The sequence below is a fragment of the Hippocampus comes genome, unplaced genomic scaffold (genome assembly GCF_001891065.2).
Source record: "Hippocampus comes isolate QL1 unplaced genomic scaffold, H_comes_QL1_v1.1 scaffold51, whole genome shotgun sequence".
Lineage (NCBI taxonomy): Eukaryota > Metazoa > Chordata > Actinopteri > Syngnathiformes > Syngnathidae > Hippocampus > Hippocampus comes.
Window position 1 is genome coordinate 1,653,287 of NW_017805497.1, and position 16,388 is coordinate 1,669,674.

Below are 16,388 nucleotides of genomic sequence, written 5' to 3' on the forward strand. Positions count from 1 at the left end.
TACATTGTTATACACAGTTCAAGTAACAAATGATTTCATGATTGCACAACAATAAGATGGAAATTTAAAAAAAAAACATTTGTCATTGTACCCATTGATGGACTGTGGTCGATATTTTTGCAATGGACACATACATACGTACCCGTGTGCACCTCGCACATAATCATCAAAGCAACAATTTCAAAATGTTACTGCATGAGCGCCCTAAAGCTGACTTCTGAAAATAGACGTTGAAGTGACTATGATTACATACAGGAGTTTATATACAGTCTTTATATATATATGTATATATTGTTTACAATTGTACATACAAATGCAAAATAAAACATATTCTGACAATAATGTTAGGTGAGTTCAATTCATATAATTGCGGAAGGAAAAAATAGAGAATTTTATTGTTTTTGTTGATGTAATTTTTGTTTGTCTAAAGAAGAAATACTTCTCTCGTGGTAACCAGAGACATAGGTGGAATACATTAGCAAATCTATACCGGTCGATGAATATGAAAGATATGTTTAGGAGTTTTCAAAATAAACACGGAAAAAAAAAAAAGAATCCAGCACCTCACCACCTTACACTTTGACTTTACAGTACATGTATTATGTGCTGTTAAAATTGCACTAAAAACGTTGTCATTTTTGAAAGCACTAAACAGTTTGGGTGACGAGACAAAAATGCAGCGGATGGTGTTATTCAGAACTAGTGACTGTGCCTTTTTCGGGTATTTCATTATGACATCCTGACCTTTGAATGTCACCATATCGGTGCTAGTTTTAAAACATCTGTTCAGTCAGCTCAAAAAAAAGCGAGGAAGTGATTTGTTTGAAGAAATTGGTATGGGGACCTTATTTAATTTTTTTGTTGGTCCTCCTCTGTAATGAAAGAAAAACCCCAGAATGGTCACAGAAATAACTTGAGTCTGACAAAAGTAAAAATAAATGGTTATTTTTAAATTGACCAATGAAAATCAGACATTGATTTTGAAATTTTATCCAACAGAATTATTTACCACATGTGCGCGTGAAACAGGCCTTGACAAAAATGAGACCAAGCTTTCTAACAACAGGCAGCACATTTCTCTGAAGAATACTTTGATGAGAAAAAAAAATGCCTTTGTCAGCTTTAAGTTATTTCGGTGACCATTGTGCATTTTTTTCATTAACAGAGACGAACCATCAATTTTTCCACACATTTATAACTAATTGCATGTTTTTTTTTTTTTTCCATTTTCACTTGCTGTAGGTATAAAGGCGTCCTTCTTTTGTTGCGTACTGACCAGGAAGTTCAAGATCAGTACGAAGTTTTCTCTATTCGTGCATTGAGCACATCACCAACAGAGTGCGAACACACAATTTAGAGGGCCAGCAGACACAGAGGATGACAGTCGAGAAGTGATGCATTTAAAGGCATACCAAACACAAACATGGTGTGTTCACAATTGTATGGTAAGAAAAAAAAACACTTCCCATCACATTCTGATATTGGCAGAGTTAATGGATACCTTAGTTAAAATTCGGTATAGTGTAGTGAGAATGATTTAAAGCTTATGCTTGTTATTCATGAAATGAATAAACAGTAACTGTGCAAATGATTCTGAGAAACTAAATTGAATGACAACGTGCAACAATGCAGTGCATGAAATGAAACATTTGAAATCTAAACAAATAGCCTCACTTACAGTGTATGAAGTCTCTCTTTTTTTCCCCCATGATGAGAATGCCCTCAAGAGCTTTTCAGCACAAAATAACATCCACCTCAATCTTGTTATCATAAATCATGTCAGTAAGTTCATTACTTCCACGGGCCGTAGTGGTGTTTTTCGCACACATCACCAACTGATGATGAACTTTTGCCTAACTTGTCCAGGTCAGTCAGTGTTCATGTAACTGGTCCATCAGTCTCTTCAAGTATCAGTAGCGACACACAAAATGGAGCCTCACAGTTGAAATCGAGTTATTAAGCGGCATCAGTGCCGCCAAACACACTCCTCGCTCAGACGGTTACAGGGCAGATTAAAATTTTGTCCTCCAGCATGACGCTGATGACGAGGAAAACAAAGTAGAGCAGGAACATGAGGAAGCCCAGCAGCTTGCTCATCCTCCACTTACAGGCTGCGATGGAGATGATGACGAAGAGGAGCATGAGGAAGAGGAGGACGATGGCGCAGAAGAGGCCGTTGCTGCTAACCTCTACTGGTTTGAAGTCGTTGATGATGTTGTAGATGAGCCACGGGAATGGCAGGCTAGAGGGAAAGTTAACATCCAATAATGAGCTGGGGAGGGTGGGGGTCATATTTTATCTGATGTAATCCTCTCACTTACCCCACAGTGATGTCAAAGATGTTAGAGCCCACTGAGCTGGACACAGCCATGTCACCAAGGCCTTTTCGGGCCACAATCACACTGGTGATGAGGTCAGGGATGGAAGTGCCTGCTGCTAGGATAGTCAGACCCATGATCTCCTCTGTAATCCAGAATGTTTCGCCAACCTACAGGGCAAAGAAACGCTTGATTAATGCTTCATTCATTTAGTATTTCACTGCAGCCAGAAACATGCAGACAGGACTCAATATCCCATTGGCAATGGCCTTGTAAAAGACAAGAATGTAAAAAAATAACACTTTACAACATAATAATTAATTATTTGGTATACTACATCAAATCATATTCATTCTTTATAAACACAGTTAACAGAGTAAAAACCAGGTGGTAAAAATATTTGATCCTCCATTTTCCAGAAAATTGCAAACATATGATGCCACTGAATGTAAAATTTAAGATTGCTGGCATGTTCCCTTTTGGACATACTTGGGGACAAATCAAGATGTATTTATCATATTGTATTAATTAAGTTAGTCCCTGACTGCTGTTCAGCACCAGTTTAAGAAGTTTCATGGCCGCCACATTACTTCAACACAAAGTACAATTGACAATGTACTCCGCCCCACTAAATAAAGATCAAGCACCTTTGTCCACATCAGCAATTGTGATTAAATTGGTGAAAATTACTTGACCCATTTCGGCCATTACAGTGTGCGGTTAGCTAGCTAGCTGTACCTACCCCCCACCAAAAAAATCATAAACCTTGGATATCACAATTTACTGAAAAGCTCAGCGTCATCACCTAAAATGTCAAATTTTATGCTTATTCTGTTATGCGGGCTAGCGTAATATTGTATGTTGAAATGCAAAGTATCGTGGGTATGTAACGCGCAGCAAACATGTAGCCACAGGATGAACGTGTGCCACCTGGTTTAATAAACCGTTAACTTTCCCTGAAGTGTTCCTGTTATGATAATATACACAACACAACACAATCGACACAACACGCAGGTGGGCAGTGACATATCGGACGTTGGCAATGTTGATATACGTCGTCAAGAGGCCAGTTAGCACGCAAGCTAGCGTCTTTCGTCGTGGCATAGAAAAACCCCACAACAAATTGGTGGGATATACGACAATCGAACTACCAGCGGCTTTCAGCAGATTTACAGTATTTCCTGACTCAAACAAATGAAAAATGCTATAAGTACAAATATATTTCATTGACAACTGAACGGAGCATGGTTTCAGCACACATAGTCAACATGCCCACAGCATCTGAGAGCTGAGAGAACATCCTTTCACATACATACTTGTCACTCATTTAATTCATTCAAATGTGTAAGGCTTGTTAACGGCTCTCCTCTCAGTTGTGCATAACATTGATAAGATGTTTGTACTGTTTCACTTCACAGGGACTTTAACATTAAGCCTCTTCAAAAGGCTACATGGTAACTCAGCATCAACAAATGCTTGATTCAGCAATAAGAAGGATGACTGCTCAGGGGCTGAACATTAACGTACAGTCACGATGCTATAATTCAACTTCATTGCCTTATTGATATAAACAGCTTTATACCCTGTGATTGGCTGCCGGTCAGTCGAGAAAATAACCCGCCCTCGTCCAAAGTCAAGTGGGATACGCTCCAGCTCACCCACGACCCTAATGAGGATCAGTGGTATTGACCTTGCATGCATGATCCCCTGCTTCATGTCTGTCTTTTGCATTTACACTATTAAAATAGAGTGTTGCGGGTTGATCTGGCTGTGGCTCAAGGCAGATTAGCCAGGGATTAGTGGCCGAGGTCATATATTTAACACTCTGGCTGCTGCATTCGACAGTATATGCAGCTCTAAAATAGACAGGGGCGAACAGAAAAAAAATGTGTGTGTGTGTGTGTGTGTGTGTGTGTGTGTGTGTGTGTGTGTGTGTGTGTGTGTGTGTGTGTGTGTGTGTGTGCGCGTGCGTGCGTGTGTAAATTACCTGATGCGCCCACCACACCATCAAATAGGAGAAGAAAGCAATCCAAGTGATGGAGCCAAGGAAGGTGATGGGGAAGAACTTTTCTGAAGACTGAAATACCACAAAGGATAGGATTCAATGTCCAGCTTTAGCTCATGCCCTATAGATACAGTAATAAGCTATTTGTTAAATGTGCATGTTAAGGACACTTTTTTTTTTCAAATTTGATTTGACCAATGAGCGAAAATAATATAAAATAAAATCCTTTTGCAGTGGTTCTCAAACCTTTTGCACGGCGTACCATGTCAAAAATGACTCTCCAAGTACCATCATAATGACCAACATGACCATGATGACCAACTACAGTAATGTGACATTTATTTTTATTATTGTAAGTCATCATAACAGTATACAGTAATCCCTCGTTTACCGCGGTTAATGGGGACCAAAACCACCCGCGATAAACAAAAATCCGCGAAGTAGCAACCCCCCCCCCATATACATACATGTACATAATATTTATAAGGCCAAATTTAATGGTATACATGCATGTAGAAGTAAATTTTGAAGTAATTAACCTGACTTAATGCTGTATACTAATAGATTTAAACATGTATAAGTTAGGTTAGTTTATGAATAACAAAATACAGTACAGTAAACATATATATGTAGTACTGTATATGTTGCTCTTTGTGACTCGCTGTTGTTTTGCTGACTTTCGCTGTTTCTCGCGGACTTAATTTTTTATTTTTTATTTTTTAATGAATATGTTTGAAAAAATCTGCGATGCACTGAAGCCGCGATAAACGAACCGCGAAATAGCGAGGGATCACTGTACATAGTTTGAACATTAAGAAATATTGAAAAAGAAAAAAAAACAGTATTGCAAATGGTTTCATCAAAGAATAACTTAATACGTCTGCAAATGTATTTGTGTTGCATTTTTTCGGTTTACTTTGACTTTATGGTCACGGTGAGGACTGGTCAAAGACTGTGGGCAGGCCGGATGTGGGCCCTGGGCTGTACTTCTCCCTGGTCTGGACTGGAGAGTGCCCACATGTCACTTGTGGTATTCATACCACACTTTAAGAATCACTAACGCACAATATTATGTTTCCCACTTTAATTGTCCAACTTTAGGATCATTCGGCTACATTCACACGGGAAGCCATCCCATCCAGGTTGAAAAACACGTAACTGAGCAGTTGGCAATGGCAGTGAATGTTAAGAGTGTTATTGTAAGAATTTTGCTATTGTGACTATTACATTCTCCTCACAGGATGAATAAATATATCCATCGATGCAGTGTGTGCATGCGCGTGTATGTGTGTGTGTGTGTGTGTGTGTGTGTGTGTGTGTGTGTTTTCACCTCTCTCCTGACATCAGGCAGTGTGAGCCAGAGAGGAAAGACAATAGGGAGGATGACGAGGTAGGTGAGCTGTTTCCTGGTGGTGTCAGGCCAGGCCAGGCTCAGAGGCTGATCTTCATCTTCCTCCTCCTCGCCACCCTGATGGAGAGCCCATTTACTACACGGGGTTTTCCGTCCACATTTTACAGCTGCTTTTATTCTTTGAAAAATCCAAACTTGCAGGAAGGGGCAAACGCTATACCTCATCTCCCGCGACACCATTCATGGGAGGTGTGACTTCCACTGCCACCTTGGTACTGGTGGGAATGGTTTTAATCGCTTGTGGGAAGAACACACAGAGAATAAAACACATGAATTAAAATGGAGTGCAATGAGACAGAGAGAAGAATCGCGGCTTTGTCTCCTGATAGGGGCGTCATTTTGACAACAATAATAATCATAATTAAATGCAATAATAAGGGGTCAGGTCTGTGCTAAGAACACCCACTGCAATAAGTTAGCCTGTATGCATGTTGTACTATAAATGTAACCATCCAAGCTAAAGACAATTAATTAAATTATCCATTTTCTATTGCGCAACTGAAGCCTTCAGTACATCCCAGACCAGTTGGGCTAAAGTGAGGAACGAGGAGGACATCATTTGATTCCCTGTATCAAACTGGAGCAGTATAGTATGCAATTACTTTGTAGTTAGCATGTCTGCTTTGGCTCTGAGGTTTGGATCCGAATCCAGCTCCCAACATTGTCGAAACCGATAGTCCAACTCACTTACAACTTTAGTGAGGAGATGCGGAATAGAAAACGGATGGATTGAAATTGAAGATAACATTGTAACACACCAACGCCGTTGGCACTGACAACCTGTTCTTCTTTACACTTCTGCTTTGCCATTTTGTGAAGGATTGAAGCCTTCTCTTTGAATCGTCCTGAAAGTGAGACAAGAGAGTTTGGTTTTGTGATGACATTTGTGCATTACGGGAAATATGTTTTTTTTTCTTATTGTGACATGCAAATAAGGAAAAGATGCAGCAACAGTCCAAAAATATTGGAGAAATAACTCAAGACATTATTATGTCAACTAATCTATTAAAAGCTGTCCAGTAGTTGATCATGTTTACAATCCATTTCACATCAGATTGAGTTACTTACCTTCTGTTTGCAGCCATATGACAGATAGCAAAAAAGAACATATGGCAATTTGCAACATTTGACACACTCTTTTCCCCTCCTATAGCTATTTGCTCCAAATATTAAATGACGTAATAATTGTTCTAAAGAGCCACGTTATTTTTGTCAAGGCAGCTTTGTGGGACTGTACCTCAAGTTGTTGATAGTGTCTATTTATATATATAGTGCAGCAACCCCGAAGTTTACTTTGTTGAAATTTGAGGTGCAAGTATCATGAGTGTATATTTTGCCTCAACACACCTTCATTACTCAAAGGGTCCAGTGTGTGTATCATGAGCTGGAAAATGCTGTTTCTCATCAATGAGTTGTGCAGTGAAGCACAGCTGCCTTCCCTCTGTAACCTTGGTTTGGCCTATAAAAATGTAAACATGTCAGCAGTCATAATATTCTTTTGGTTGGAAAAAAAAAATAACAAAAGTATACACGCATTAAAGCAGACTCACCATCAGTTTGTTCTCATCATCTGCAGCAGGGGCGTTGACCTGTTAATAACAAGAGAAAATAACAAGAGAGAAAATACCGTTTCCTGTTTACTCCCACCAAATCTTTTCACAATTCCTTGTATTTGTTTGGCATCTTTCGTAAAACAGTAACAAACAAAGAAAGGAGTGTTATCAGAGGACAGCGAGCAAAAAGTGACCACTGAGGAAGGAGCACACATTTGTAGTAAACTAGCAGGACAGGGAAAGGGCCGTGACAATGTATATGGAGCATGTTTGGGTAAAATATATGAATAATAATCACAGACTATTTATACTGAACTGGAGAGAATGAAAACAATCAATCAGCTATAAGTTTGTTTTGTTGGTATGGTTTTGATTGTTTGATTTTCGATTTATGCTGACTGAAATAGAGTTCCCATTTGTGAAATTAATATGGAAATAAAATGTATAAATGCATGATAAAATGAGCTGTGAAATGCATTTAAAAAAAATTAAACTAAAGTGTCATGCCCATGTTCGTTTCTGGGCCTTGGCCTTCCTGTGTGGAGTTTAAATGTTTTCCCCGTGCCTACGTGGGTTTTTTCCGGGTACTCCGGTTTCCTCCCACATTCCAAAAACATGCATAACAAGTTAATAGAACTCTAAATTGTCCCCAGGTATGATTGTAAGCACAAATTCATCTACGTGTGTCCTGCGATTGGCTGGCAACCAGTTCAGAGCGTACCCCGCTTACTGCCCAAAGACAGCTGGGATAGGCACCAGCACGCCCGCGACCCTCGTGCAGATAAAGCGGTTTAAGAAAATGGATGGATGGATGGATGGATGGATGTCCGGCCCATTGCACTTATTGCATATTAAATAAATATAAAATTTTAAAAATACTGTAATTTAAACTCTCTTTAACTTTGGTAAAAAAAGCATTTTTTGCCATGCTCGTCCCCTTCTGAATTTTTTTATAAAAGCTCAGATGCCGACCTCCTTTCATGGAGCGCCACGGAACGCCCGACAAGCCCATCCATCCATTTTCAACACCACTTATCCTGTACGGTCGCAGGAGGTGCTGGAACCTATCCCAGGTGGCTCTCAGGCGGAACGCCGACTCCACCCTGAACTGGTCGCCAGTCAGTCGCAGGGCACATATAGAGATAAACAACCATTCACACCCACATCCACACCGTCATCGAGTGGGAGCCGATCCCACGCTGCCCGCACACAAGTGAGGGGAGGGTATCCACTACACCATCAGTGACTTCATCATAACTATACCGTGTTTATTTTCTTTCAAAAAATGTTTCACGAAATACATTTAAATTCCCGCTTTTGTCTTTAGGTTTTCCGTCAGTTCTCTAACCCAAACGCATTAACGCATCTGAAAAATGTGTCATCGTCCCATCGTCAACATAAGTTGCATCGTTCAGATCCTCTGCCGGCCATAGTAGGCCAAACACAAGTTTACTCATTGATTTAGATTTGATGACATTTCATCTCTGACCGGTCATTTGTCATCTGTTGAGTTTTAATATACATATTTTTGTTGAATGGCTGTAATTAGTAATTAGTAGTTAGTAACTGTATCAGGATATAAGGCTTATATCCTGATACTTATAACATGCTTTTCATTTCAGTCGATATTGATTATTATTGATTTTTTTTCACCAATCAAAATCAGAAAAATAATTAAATGGATTAAAGATAAAATAACATAAAACAACAACCCAGAGGGAATACCATTCAAAATATCTGTTATAGTAAAACACATTTTCAAGTTATGCACACTGTTTTCGTGTCTATTTTAATGCAGTGTAAAAGGCAATGTTGTTTACATCCATGCTCCTCTAGCAGTCACGTAAATTATTTGTGGAAGACGCTACCCCAAATCAAGATCACGGGAGCTAGCACGTCAAAGATGGAGAACTGCTTTACTTATTCCCTACCCATCCATTCGGAGGTGTTTAATCTTGTTATTTTTCATGCACAATATTGTCTAATGTCTGCCTACAGTTCAACCTGATTATTTTCCATTGAACATATTTTCTATTGATCTATCACGTGTCGATCGCGATATTGATGTATCGCCCTACTTAGTGTTAAGATTCATTTTGAGAGACTTACAACAAGCCAATGACACTGATTTGGCGGAATCCTGCGTTTACAAAGTAAATGCAATCAGCATTGTCTACAATGCCAAACAGGACTGTGGCATATGCAGATGCTAATGTACACTAAATGTTCTCATTATATACGATAAACCTATTAATTTGGGGAATACCGCTAAAACTAGGATAGAGTATTGCCCCCCCAAACACCATTCTATTCCCACTCCTTGTGTCAGATGTCCTCAAAGGGTAAGTAATTTTACTTTATTTTAGTTTCATTTGACGGTGGTCCTTGGTTTATCATCGTCCTGCTGTGGTTTATCATTGTCCTGCTCTACACCTGCTTTGTGGTCACAAGCGGACCTCAGCGGATGAGTTAAAGTTGGCAGGGAGCGATTACAGAATCCCCCTAAAGCTGTGCTGCGCCCAAGGAGAGGAAATTCCAAAATCTAATATTGATTATAATAATTATGCATTCAATAAATTGATTTCTACCATGATTCAGAAGGTTCCATTCACACTGTTGTCAAATTTATGAATGAAATATGATATCAACCACACACATCTGCCCGCCTGCACCTCGATCAAATCCACCAAAATCGGGTTACAGTACTTGCGCCACAACTTGGACCTGCTCCGAGCTGGTCTAAGGAATTATCTAAATTCAGCCAACAAAATTGCCAGGGGGGCGTAAAAAAAAAAACGCCCTCGGCCCGCCAGGATGCCCAGCAGTCTTTGAAAGACGACTGCATGTGCCCCGTCACCCTCAGAGTGAAGGAAGTGCAAAGAGTGCTGCAGCTCTTGAGCTAGGATCGTGGAGACGATGCCTTGTTCAAGACAACTCGCATCTCTCCAGCAACTACTTTGCTTATTGTCGTCCGTTGTGAGACTCCAAGGCGCTTCAGACTGAGCTAGCATGGCTTCCTCCAAATACATCAGCTTTGTGTTCAAATAAACCAGTACAGATATCAATGACATGATTTCAATGCTATTTTATGAAATTTTTCAATTGTGAAATGGGAGAGGGAGCACAAAAACTGAAAAGTACAATATTTGCAACTGCAATGTGGCCAAGTGCGACCATAATTGATGTCGCTAATGTCTGTGTTGGACACCTTGTGGAACTGATTGAGAGAGCGCCGGGATGTGTGTTTGCTGTCGTCACTGCAGGTAAGAAGATGTTAAGGGGATCAGAGAGGATTGGTGTCTTTCGTGCTATCATCAAGCAAACCAGCAACTTCTCACTCATTTCTCAGCACCGAAATTGAAGTAAATGTTTGGTTCAGTCTCCTAACAATGTGCCCGACGGTCATAACTTCGGGATGTTGTCAGCCTGAAGTGAGGAGAGGTCTTTTTGTTCTCCACCCTTCTGTGTGCTGCCGCGATTGCTTCTACCGCCAGAGAGCACCTGCCTATTATTAGCGGCTATAATGGGATTGAAGAGCATTAACCTTTGGGATTATTTAGCAGTAACCATTACACGAGGACAGGTGGACATCAAGTGCCTTGCAACAAAAATGGAAAGGCTCTTCTTGGGGGTGATGTTATGTAGCCAAAGGTACAGCTGATTCCCAGAAGGCGGCAAAAGCCACAGAGCATTAAATCGGTTCAATGTGCTCATAACTACTATAAAATACAATATCAGAGTATTTGGGATCGGACATTTGACGTGAAGTGTGAAACCGATTTCAAAAAGCATGGAATCGTATATCGTACGTAAAATTATATTCACAATAAAAGTAATAAAACCAAGACAATCATTATTATTTACGCATGACTCAATCAATCACCGCCCAAAAAAAGCCGCCATGAAAAGAAAAAAAAAAAACACAAGTCATGCTTTTGAGAAGCAGTTTGTTATTGGCAACTGTTAGATGATCATCTAAGGGGAGGGAGGGGCTTGCAGGGTGATGCAGCAGATCGTCAGCTCAGAGCATCATGACGATCATCTCAGTTTTACGTCAGTCTCTGTTCGACCTTGTACCGCGTCACACAGCACAATAACACGACATCATTTGGATTTCCAATGTGAAGTGATTGGGAAAGTGGATGTCAAGTGATTGCCTCTGAGTGTGATGAACAAGAGTGAAGAGGCATCTTCACAATGTCACATACAAGACAAGATGTGTTGAATAAGCGAGTGGAGATGAGAGAGTGAGAGAGAGGAAGAGAGACTTAAAAACAGTCTCTTCTGACATTTTGTTGCACTTTAAAATGCAAATCGGGTTTCAATTAAAATAAATGTAGCATATTTGAGAAGGCGTTTTAATTCAATGCCTGCTGATTAATGAACCCAAGTGTGGCTTGTCACATCAGCCCCGTTCTGAGAACTGAACGAATGGTCTGAACCGGGTTTCTAAAAGTAGACACTAAAGATGAAGTCTGTTCTTTAAGTCATCACGAAGCGGTCAAGGCCTGTCTTGGTGTCTGGTACTCTTGTCTGAGTGGCAAAGGTGGAACCGCAACACCTATATTTATCTCCTTGCACAGAGGAATTCACATGACTTTGACCTTCTGTTTAATTACTTAGTGGTGAATCAACACCTGGCGTGCTCCTGGGTCATCGCCCTCTCTGGCCTCAAAGTTGGCAAAGACAGCTCTCTGCATGATTCAATGAGAGAAACACGCTCTCATCTGCACATGACAAAAGCGACCTTTGCAAAATATTGGTTCAAGGTTTTTGCCTGGATTTGACAACTGCCTCATAAAACTTGAATTTGACAAAAGTCGATTCAAAACTAGAAACAATTCATGTCAGGCGTGTCATGGTTTGGTGACGATATGGCTTTGTGCATGGATAAGCAGAGAAAATACACTCGGGTTCTTGATGGACTGAATGAAAAGATGATGAGCAGGAAATCCAGGGATCATGGATTCATGTACCATTGGTTGTATGAATGTAATAATAGATCCAGGAAACATTTGATTGATTGCATTGATAAATACCCCAGACTGTATGGATGCAGAGATGGACAGGTAGCATTAGGAACAGGATGGATGAATGGATGAACAGAAGGACAGGTATCTGGTGTGATAAAGGGATAGACCGGTGGATTTAGGGACAGTTTAATAAATGAAGGGATCATGGACGGATGGATGGAGTGACAGTTCAATGACACTCGGGTTGAATGGGTGGAAGGATGGATGGACAAGCAACGGAACAGAGTGATTGTTGGATAGACGCATGGACAGCCAGATTGGTGGCTGGCTGGATGGACAAACGCATGAATAGGTGTATGAGCAGATGGACAGATAGTGGGAGGAACCAATGGATGGATTGATGACCCGATTAATGACAATCCATTCGATAGGTGGTTGGGTCAATGGGTGTATGGCTGAAGGGCTGAAGGGAGTGACAGACAGATGAAGGAACAGGTAGTTCCATGAATCTAGGGTTGATTGGCTTTTAAGGATGGATGGATGAGCAGTGGAGCAGATTGACCGTTGGATCGACCCGTGGAAAGGTGGACAAACAGACAAATGGATGAATGAACAGATTGCTTGCTGAATCATACCTTGGGTGCAGTCTCCATTATGTCCACCTGGTTGCTGCCCAGTTGCCTTTTGATGAGCAGTTCTACCTTGGCGTTGAACTTCATGAATGTCACATAGGTGCAGTAGCACATGAGCAGGCTGATACTTTCCGTCAGTGTGATTTCGTTATCCAGAAAGAAGTAGATGAGCATGAGCAAGCCCACAATGTAGAAGGAGACGTCTCGGAACAGAGGCCACCAGGTGAGGTTCAGCACCTCTTTGGAGAAGATGGCGCACATGCCGATCACAAACAAGATGTTGAAGACGGCCGAGCCAACGATGGTGCCGATGCCCACGTTGCTGTGGGAGACGAAGACCCCTATGACGGAGGTGAACAACTCTGGAGCCGAGCCGCCTGCTGCCATAAAGGTGGCTCCTGCGACATCATCGGAGATCTCCAGCTTTTCAGTAATGACGGTCAGCGCTGGGACAAAGAATTCATCACACACGATAGCTAAAGCGATAAACATGTACAACATGCCAAACATATGAAACACCACAAAGCCTTGGCGCCTGTCCTCCACGCTAAAGTAGTCTGTTGGGTAGTCCCCGTGATTCATCTCGATTTCTGAGCTTTGCTGGGGCCCGGGGTCGGACACATTCTGGTGCTCCAGGAGAGTTCTTTGGGGCACCTCTACATCTCCCGAACCCTCGGATTCAGGCTCAGTGGGCACCCCCGTGGTGACAAGAGACAAGGCACTCCATGAACACACTGTGCATACAACTGCCAGGCTGACGATAAAGCCAAGAATTCGCCCAGGCCGCAGTTTTCTCTTCACGCCCTGGTAGTGGTGCTTCATGCAACTGCGAGGTGGTCCGAGAAGGGGAGCAAAGCTGGACGGATCCATGGGGTCTTGACTTCTTCTTGGCAGGAAGGACTCCATCATCTTTGGTTCTCAGGCAGAGTGGAAGTATCTCCAATCACCGCAGCCAATGATGGGTAGGAAGTGCTGTTGGCTACAAGGGCAGGGATCTGACAGGCCACACTGGTTCACCGATTGGTTTGCATCTTCTTTCTCCTTTTAATCCCAATGGAGGCCCTTCAGTCGGACTCCAGGGTCTAGCCCATTTAAAGGCTTCCTCATATTACTCCCTGGACACACACACACACACACACATACATACACAAACAAACATTTGAATTCAGAACTATCCCTATCCCAACATTATAGACACGTAGTACAAAAAAAAAGAAAGCATCACAATCAAATCAGATTCGATCCAAGAGATGGAACACAATTCAATCTCAGCAAAGATTCCAAATAATGTTCGGTTTGAAAAGACACTGTCAAAGTGTAATTAATCGACCGGCATGTTTATTAATGTGTGCATGGCATCATACTGAGGGCTCTCTTGACTATCATGGAGCTCAGTGAGATGGAGACCGTATAGGGCAACAAAGTTGGCCACCAATGCAACTACATTTTCTCAATGACAAATATATTGTAACTGGAATACCACTTTGACAGTGTAACTGAACTATACAATCATTTGCAAACTAAACATGTTTGTCATTGACCAACTGTGGAAAATGGTGGCGTAGAAAAACACGGCAATAGGTTTATTTTGTCAGACGTGATCAAATGAAGGAAAATTGACAGTGCATTTTCAACACCGATTTTAGGAAACCGGGTGTTTATTTTAGTCCTGCTTGCAATCAGGAGAGTCTTTTTGACCATATTCTGTGGCTGCAGCAGCCTTCTTAAAATTGTGCTGAGAACCTGAGAGCATCTGACATTAGTGAAAGCTTATTAGGAGGCTCCCTAATCCCTCATAAGATATACTTAGATAAGCCACAGAGCCAGCACACTGCCGCTGCGCCAAGTCAAAAAGTAGACATTGTCACAAATCAAAAGTCCATTTTAGCATCAAAACTAAAAATAGCATACAGGGGCAACATTTTACGTATCACTTTCAAACCTCCTCAGCGTTCATTTTACACCTCCCAAAAAATAAAAATAAAAATAAATAACATTTTCAATTAGAAGGAAGTCTTGTTTGGTAACCACAGAGGTACAACGGAGACACAGTATACCGGTACTACAGTACATACAAACACAAAAGCAGAAAATGTGCATATATGATACTGTATGGAAGAGGAAATCCTCACCTGAGTTGGAGGTTGCTCTGCCAGCTGGCCTGAAGATGGAATAATATTTCACTCAATTCAATCCCCAAGTAAAATGTTCCAATCGGATGTTTCATTCAAAGTTGCCAATGGCAAATTCTCCGTGAGATCTTCGTCCCTGAGAAGAAGTTCCAAAGGGGAAAAGAGCCAAGTACTGAACACCAAGTGCTCCTCCCTCACTCTCTCTCTATTCCTCCCCCTTTGACGCTGCCTCCCGCCTTCTGCATTTCCCCGTTCCTCCCACTACCATTCTACAGTCAAGTGAAGTCCAACGTTGGTCTTGCCTCTACTCCCGCCGCCACCTCTCACCTCACCCCACCATCCCTTCTCTTCATCCTCACACCCAAGTCGATGGATGTTGTCAGCCTCAACCAGCTTACGGCGTGATAAAGCTCTGGCCGATCGTGCCATCGGGTCACTGGCCTGTGCTTGGAGCCCTGGAATTGGAAAACTATCCCAAGTCCTGTACCCTGATGTAACAGCAAAGTTCAACTGGGATGCCGCGCGATATTATTTAGCGCAGGGGTCACAAAAACCTTGATGAAACGGAAAGCTACTTCTTGGGTACTACTGAATATTGCGAAAGGTTTGACGATGACTTCTGAAGTCACATATTTGCTCAAATTACACTTATGTGACACTTAATAATGAATGATGTAAAGATATTGTTTATTCTCACAATAATTATGAAGAATGATTTCCCAAGGTAGGAAATAGAAGTACTTATTTCTGTCACTCTCTTCAAAGTGTTTGACGCTCCCTCCCAAACCACAGAAGCACTGTTGGATTTCAATGATCTGGTCTTTTGTTTCTCATCCCCTACTGTTGCTATCCAATTACACAGGAGCATACTTAATGGAGTGGCCCTCTCACTTTCACTCACCAGCAAATGATGCTGTCGAAGGCTTAGAGAAAGACTGGCTCCATCCCCGTCAAAATCCTCTACCATCTGGGAAGACATTTATAGTAAGTAGGGGAGGACAAACCTATTTGTCCTCACTCTGCATTCACGTTAGAGAATATGTTGTTACAGCCCGAGATTACTTTTTGATCGATTAACAATGTTTGAAGACAGTAGTTGCTAAATTAAGGCTAGCACAATGTCCTGTCAGGGCTCAACGTGTTATATAACTCAGCAAAATAAGCTATCCTCCTTTCAAGTTAGCCTGAGACATAGTAGCTCTCCTGCGTGACCTGAAATAAAAATAAATCTCTTCTCATTGGAGAGAAACCACACTTGACCTTGTGTCCCACAAGAAGCACGCTAGCCTTTTATTTCTCTGTTGGTGGTGGGGTCACCTGTAAAATGTCTGCCTTCAATCAAATCAAAAAGGATCGATCTGGAA

General features: G+C 41.5%; 1 protein-coding gene across 1 annotated transcript; it reads right to left on the reverse strand.

The window, feature by feature from the left end:
* Positions 1–1,022: 1,022 nt before the first annotated feature.
* On the reverse strand, positions 1,023–15,559 carry LOC109519756 (solute carrier family 24 member 2). The gene is made up of 10 exons (XM_019876471.1): positions 15,025–15,559; positions 12,896–14,007; positions 7,285–7,323; positions 7,082–7,193; positions 6,493–6,579; positions 5,895–5,971; positions 5,654–5,791; positions 4,306–4,395; positions 2,322–2,488; positions 1,023–2,242 (listed from the first exon to the last, which is right to left on the reverse strand). Exons 2-10 carry the CDS (start codon positions 13,799–13,801, stop codon positions 1,993–1,995), a joined length of 1,866 nt encoding a protein of 621 aa, XP_019732030.1. The 5' UTR covers positions 13,802–14,007; positions 15,025–15,559; the 3' UTR covers positions 1,023–1,992.
* Positions 15,560–16,388: the final 829 nt, after the last annotated feature.

What these genes read in the sequence shown, in the direction of transcription:
- LOC109519756 (XM_019876471.1), bottom strand. Translation starts at nt 13,801, where the DNA reads ATGATGGAGTCCTTCCTGCCAAGAAGAAGTCAAGACCCCATGGATCCG. An exon ending in ATGATGAGAACAAACTGATG is followed by an intron (nt 7,194 to 7,284) that starts GTGAGTCTGCTT and finishes ACATTTTTATAG; the next exon opens with GCCAAACCAAGGTTACAGAG. An exon ending in TGTCAGTGCCAACGGCGTTG is followed by an intron (nt 5,972 to 6,492) that starts GTGTGTTACAAT and finishes TCTTCCCACAAG; the next exon opens with CGATTAAAACCATTCCCACC.